The sequence below is a fragment of the Populus euphratica genome, unplaced genomic scaffold, assembly GCF_000495115.2.
Source record: "Populus euphratica unplaced genomic scaffold, PopEup_1.0 scaffold222.1, whole genome shotgun sequence".
NCBI classification, from domain to species: domain Eukaryota; kingdom Viridiplantae; phylum Streptophyta; class Magnoliopsida; order Malpighiales; family Salicaceae; genus Populus; species Populus euphratica.
In genome coordinates, this window is record NW_011500024.1 from 300,384 (window position 1) to 307,075 (window position 6,692).

The 6,692-nt window shown below is 32.8% G+C and overlaps 1 protein-coding gene across 1 annotated transcript; it reads right to left on the reverse strand.

Annotated features, from left to right (window-relative positions):
• Window positions 1-6,010: 6,010 nt before the first annotated feature.
• Window positions 6,011-6,686, reverse strand: LOC105142074 (uncharacterized). The gene is made up of 2 exons (XM_011049526.1): window positions 6,642-6,686; window positions 6,011-6,561 (listed from the first exon to the last, which is right to left on the reverse strand). The coding sequence occupies exons 1-2, from the start codon at window positions 6,681-6,683 to the stop codon at window positions 6,220-6,222; spliced, it is 384 nt and encodes a 127-aa protein (XP_011047828.1). The 5' UTR covers window positions 6,684-6,686; the 3' UTR covers window positions 6,011-6,219.
• Between the last annotated feature and the right edge of the window lie 6 nt (window positions 6,687-6,692).

The following is a 6,692-nucleotide window of genomic DNA, read 5'->3' on the forward strand; positions in this document are numbered from 1 at the left end:
TGCCAAAAGATCAATAAGTAGGTGGTAGTCTGCATGGCATGAATCCATGATATCAGTACCAGCTGTAGCCTCGCTTACTGTAAACGTGTAATCTAACAGTAATCCCAGGAAAAGAAAAAAGAAGCAATTGTCCTTCTATCTATGTAAATCAAGCAATTATATGATTAGTTTATGACTTCGTTTCATTTTGTTTCTTCCTATTCTGAGAATGACATTTATTATTCTTATTGTAGGATTTCATGGTGAATAGGGTACGTCGGACTCTGCTTGAATCTATTTCTTGTTTGGATGGAAATGTACAAAATGAGAAGGATTTGGAGGAGCTAATTGAAGTGCAATTCACAGCGTTGAGAGAAGCTTTCCTGGTTTCTTTGGAACCAGGCAACGATTATCAAACCAAGATTTCAGCTAAGTTGCTCAATCTTTATCGTACTGGGAGGCTTGGACACTACACTTTAGATCCTCTCCCTTTGTAAAGTAAATTTCCCAAGCCTGTATACAGCAACAAGAAACTGTAAAATCAGTTTGGTTGGCCACTCTTTGTTGTGTTCAGATCCACTGTTTATGTTCATTCAATCCTCTCTCATTTGTATTTTTTAAAAATGGGGGATCTTGTATCTTGGAAAAATCATGGACATGTGGCAGAAGGTTTGAATGAACATAAAAATTTTGGGTCCTCAGGTCTACCGTTACTGCCGCTTCTGAACTCTGCTTCTGTTTTAACAAGCTCCAGTCTGTGCAGCACCACAATCGTCTCAAACTTCTTCCTATAAACATTATCCTGAACAGCTGGCTACCCTGTAATCTCGTCATGATGAAGTAAGCAAGCTACCTGGTTAACCCTGATTTTGGTTTGGATGTCCAATTTTCAACAACTTACAGAGATTTCAAGTTTGGTGACATAATTTCCTGTCTAATCTGCACATAGCTTTGAGCTTGTCTAAACATCTTAAACAAGGCCTGCAAGGTAAAATATCATCTTCATATGGTGTTACAATCTGAAAACGTAAGCCCAACAGAGAACCATGCTAAAATATCAGCTGAAAGCTTTGCCACCGGACTTTTTACGCAGCCATTTGTAGAAGTCATCAGCTTTTTCTTTTTCTTTTTTCTTTTTATTGGCAAACAGAACTCTATTATTTATTTGAGACTTGAGAGAATAAGGTAGCAAGTCTGTCACTCCACTATCTGATTGATTAGTTCGAACAAGCTGGATCAACATGATTTTTGGAAGCCTACTAACCATCACATCTCTCTTAATTGGTCAATAAACTAATGCTAGTTTTGACTAAACACAACTATTATTATTATTATTATTATTATTATTATTATTTTATGAATAAAATGAAAAGATAGATAGGCTGATCCACAATCTGCATGGTTGCTCCTGGTGTCCGTACCTGCTCGTCCGATCCGACTATCAGTCCACAGAGAGCTGGCAATGACTAAAATTGTTGACGTTTAAATAGACAATACGAACATTAATTTAAAACTTGTTTGTTTTTGTATTTCGTGTTTTTAAAAAAAATTATTTTTTTAAATTAACTTGTTTAGTATTTTTAGATCTTGTATATTAAAAATAATTTTTAAAAAATAAAAAAAATTATTTTAATATAAAATTATTTTAAAAAATAATTATTATTATATTCTTAAACGGACTTAGGCGGAAGCTTTGACTTCATGGGAGTTTGTGCGGTTCGCAAAAAAGAATTTGAGTCGGGTAATGAAGCTGGTCGGATGCCGTGCTGTCATGTTTACCACCGACATTGTATCACCAGGTGGCCGCAAGAAAGCAATACTTGCTCCTGTTGCCGCTATGAATTAGTAGGCGGTAGGTACCAATGGGGAGAGGGCTGCCACCATATCGTCATAGGGTTTTCTAGAACTATATCATCTTCTCTTCTCTTTTTATGTCAGGCAGCCCCGGTGGCAAATAATAGCTTCAGCTTACCACGACGTGGTTCTGTGCCCACACGCCGCAATTTTAGTTGTGCGCGACCATGGCAACAACATGCTTCTTTTTCAACTTCTTCTCCTCCGTTCACTTGGCGAGGAAGTAATCTAGTGCCAACTTTGTGATGAATACAACCATAAATACTAAATTGCGTCCAGATCTTCATAATCTTTGAATGATTTAAAGAAAGCTGTTCCTTGATCATTACCCTCACAATTACCTGTACCATTCATGAACCACCCTAGTATGAATTATTGTTATTATTATTATTAAGAATTATGCACATCCAAATTGGTCCGGTGTGAGTTGGTAATAAATTCTCATATATATTAATTTTATTATTTGAATTTAAAAACTTAATAATTACTATAAATCTCTTATCAAACCTACCTTTCGAGTTGATATTTTACAATTTATTGAAGTTAATTTGAATGTATTTGGTTTGATGTTAAAAGTTAGAGCACACCCAGTATATTGAATAATACTGATTTAATATTCTATTAGCTATTTAAACAGTAATTATGTTGGAAAATGTTTTGATGGAATTACAAATGGTAACTTGTCGTTGAAAAACATGTTATTGGTAATTTCTATTCTTTCGATAATAAAATTATTGATGGAATAATTATATAGAACTTTTCGAGAAAATCACTATGTTAATAATTTTATATGTGATTCAAATTTTTTTGGTTTTTTTATTAGTATTGTATTTAATATTTTTTAAAAATAAAATAAAAAAACATAAAAAAAATTAAAAGAAGGAAACTGAAATAAAAAATCAAATTTTTATTATTAATTTAAAAAATATTATTAAATACAATTTATTTAATGGATAAAAGCTGAAGGAGGAGGAGGTGAATCTTTGCTAAGACCAGATGGGCAACAAGGTTGACCACATGTTCCAGTGAGGGTGGAAAACAACTCCTTGTATAATCGCCTAAGTTCAATTGTCTCGAAACTAAGTTGAGTCATCTCCGCACTAAGTCAAGTTGTTCGAGCTTTAACTTGTTCTCATACAATTGCTTGGAAAGTCAAAGATTGAAAGCTCTAACTCAATTACAAGGAACCAACAATCGATATATTATGATCCATTCATATATTCTCGGTCGTCGTGTTTGAGATATTATAAACTTGATTTTTATCGAGTTCATTAGACGATTCTACCTCCTACTATAAATCCAGATCAAGTTTCACATAAATTGAAGAATTATCTCCATATCTTTCCTGGAATTGGATGTTATATGTTTCCTGAAAAAAATAGTTGAGAAATTTTAAAAAATAATGACTTTAAAAAATTGTTAAAATCCAACTTATTACAAACTTCTAAGCTTAGCTATCCACAAGCTACTACACTCCTTTCCGACAATTCTTATTTCATATGTGAGTTTCAACAAAAAACTCAATTGATCTTAGACTCTGTTTAAGAGTCATAACCTGCAAAAAAAAAATTATTATTAATTAAACATTTTCATATAAAAAAATAATTAAAAAATATATATTTAATAAAATATAATCCTATTATCTATTCTGCATGCGAAATGTACAGAATAGATCTGTCAATGTCCATGGTAATTGAACCACGAATCTCTTTATTCTGGTTCTCTGCACTAGATTGCGACCGCTGCACTAAATGGTCAGACATCACGTGTTGGATATAAGCTTTCTAGATAGCCTCCGAAATATGTGGAGGTCTAAAATCTCTCTACATAGCCATGACTTCCCAGCCTAGAAGATCTTTTTTTTTCTTCATATTTCTTTGATTTTTTTTGCACCTTATAGCATAAATCATGCAATCTATATAGTAGAAATAAAATATCGATTAAGATAATGAAAAAATAAAATTTGAATATTTAAAAAAAATATAATATTTTGAATTTAATTTTACCTAATGGAGTTTTGATTCTCATACCCTCTTGGCAATTGCATTGTCATCCTCCTCCCAGTAAATTTTTTCTTGTACATCAATTTATAAAATAATTAGTTGATTAAAATTAAAAAATTAACCAAATTAAAATAATAATTATATATATATTAATATTGAACTTTTCAAACCAAGTATCAATCATTCCATTTAAGATTCTTGAAAGCCTGACTCCATTAAAATAAATGCACTTGCATCGACGATTTCATTGTCGATGTTATAATATGAGCAACTTCATATTTATAAAATTGAAATCCCATTCATTCTTGGAAATTAATTATTAAAAAAGTATTCATTGTTATTTATTTTTTAATCATGCAAGGAAAACAAAACTTACGTGTTGTGGTTGTTTATATTTATTTCTTATAAGACACACCCCCTTTACGAGATGACATTATACTCTACAAGGCTAGGTCGAAAAAGAATATTTATGCCTCAAGTGCTTGGTTATGATCAGCACAGTTTATTAGAAGCATTTCTAGAATAACTAGTTGTGTTTTTCTTCATATTACTCACTAATGATCTTTTTTTCATGATCCAAACAAATTCAAGCATAAAACAGATAATAATATTTTTAATATAACCTATTTAAAATAAACAGTAGCACCTTTTTTATATAAAAAACTATCAAAATTTTATTATATGAAAATACACATTAATAAATAAATCTATAAACCAATTAATTTTATTTATGACTAATATTAAAAAAAAATTAGCCCTCCTAATTTTCTCATTCTATGCTATATATATACCCTAACGAACTAAGTGATATGCACTTTAAAACTAGCTATATTGTTTTGAAACCATGTTCTCTAACCTAAAACAAACCAATGTCCACCCGTTTTCACTCTTTTAGCGATCAATCACCTAATTATAAAGGTAATTAGAAAGGGGGCATTCCCATTCTTTCCTAACTTTAATAGTATAAAAAATAATTTATTCATTAAAAAAAATATTCAAATAAACAGAAGCAAATAATCACCATACAAGCACCTCATTGTAATGGGGATATTTCTGTACTTTCCTATAGTATAACACATAATTTATTCATCAAGAAAACATTATTCAAATAAACAGAAGCAAATAACCAACATTCAAGTACCCAGACTCTCTCAACAAACATTGGCAAAAAACAGAAAAAAAGGAAGGGCAAGAGGCTTACTTGGACCGGAGGCTTGGAGGATGAAGACTTGTCTGGCATTGAGGATGGAGTGAGAGGTGAAGAGAATGAGAGGGAAGCCAGAGAAAAAGTTGACAGGGAGAGAAGAGAAGAAGAAGACGAAGAGAGAAAGATTGAAGGGGGGAAGAGAGAAGAAGTAAACAAGAAGAATAAAACACTGTTGACAAATGAAATTAGAGATTCTCATCTTTTATTTTGGGCTTTTTATCAATAAAATTACCAATAAATAATTAAATATTTATTAATTTTTACAGTACATCGGTAATTCTGTGTTGGTAATTAAACTTAATGAGTACTGAGGGACTTGTCTTGATACCCTTCTAATTAAGAGTTGAATTTGACATGGATGGTTTGTAGTGGAAGGCGACTGTTTATATCTTTAGACAGTATTTTGTGCAGGTTGGATATGGTTTTTATTGCTCGTTTTGTATGCATTATGAAATTCTAAAGGGCTTTTGGAACGCTAACAGTTCACTTCAGTTTTAGAACACTTCATTTGCGTTCTACCAGGTAATCGCCCTGTGCATCATTTGTGCCTCATGCTTTTTTCATCTTGATATTGCAAGATTCCTTTTCTTGAGAGATGTTGGATTAGGAAGCATGGTGATGTCCCATGAGATTCGCAGACATAGATCATGGCAGTTTAACGATTTCTTAACTTGTATAGTGATCAAGTTTTAGTTGAAAAATCCAGTTTACCTTTCTAGTGTCGATTGTTTCAACGTTGGTTGCTCTGCGGGAATTTCCTCGTTAACACCTACAGGAGCCTTGCTTTATCCTATTTTTAAATTGCTTTGGAGCTTAAAAGTAGGAATTAATGGATATGATATGGAAGTTTGTTCAATATGGTAATGAGGTTACTCAATACCATGAACATGGTATCACTGCATCAGAGCATTATTAGCTTGAGAGAAATAGTTTGTAGAAAATTGAGCCAACGCTGTGCGAAAAGAAATCATTGCTAAAACATATTTGCTTCTTTTCATTAATGATCTTCATCTCTACAATCATTCTATCTCTATTACAAACCCAATGCAATCTGTACAATAGATGTACACAAGCCATGTAAACTAACAATTAGCTTTGAAGTCACTTATGGTCCCACTGAAATGGAGTCCTTCAAGGAACTTGTCCTGTCGATTTTGCAATGTCTGCAAACGCATATCATGAAAGGGATTTGATGAGTCTAGAATTTTGGAAACTAGGGCATTTGAAAAAGCTCCCAAAAAGGAAACTTCTTGATGTCTCCTGGGGAAATTTCGGAGACATGCTTAAATTTCCTTTCACCTGTATCACGGTTTGTCCCATTTGCTGCCGGATCAAATAGATAGTTTTAGGCTCAACAGGGTTGCCAGACACATCTGTGACAATAAAACTATGTCTTGCTTTCCCATTCTTTGTCGAAATTTTTGCCCTTTTGGGGCATAAACCATTCTCACGAAGTATCCTCGTAATATCTGAGAGAAGTCCAAAATGATCATCTGTGAACAGCTCAAGTTGTAGTCCCTGCAAGAGGGCGAGCAGCCTGAAAATATGTGCTTTATGAACTGCGAAAATATAAATCTCAAAAAGAAGTGCAGCCATACCTCTGATGCTCGCCTTTCAATGGCTGCCTGAATACACTCCATGACACGTTG

Bases quoted from the DNA above. Each gene is read 5' to 3' on its own strand.
- LOC105142074 (XM_011049526.1), bottom strand. From the start codon at position 6,683: ATGGAGTGTATTCAGGCAGCCATTGAAAGGCGAGCATCAGAG. The intron at 6,562-6,641 runs GTATGGCTGCAC...GCCCTCTTGCAG, and splicing joins TTGAAAGGCGAGCATCAGAG to GGACTACAACTTGAGCTGTT.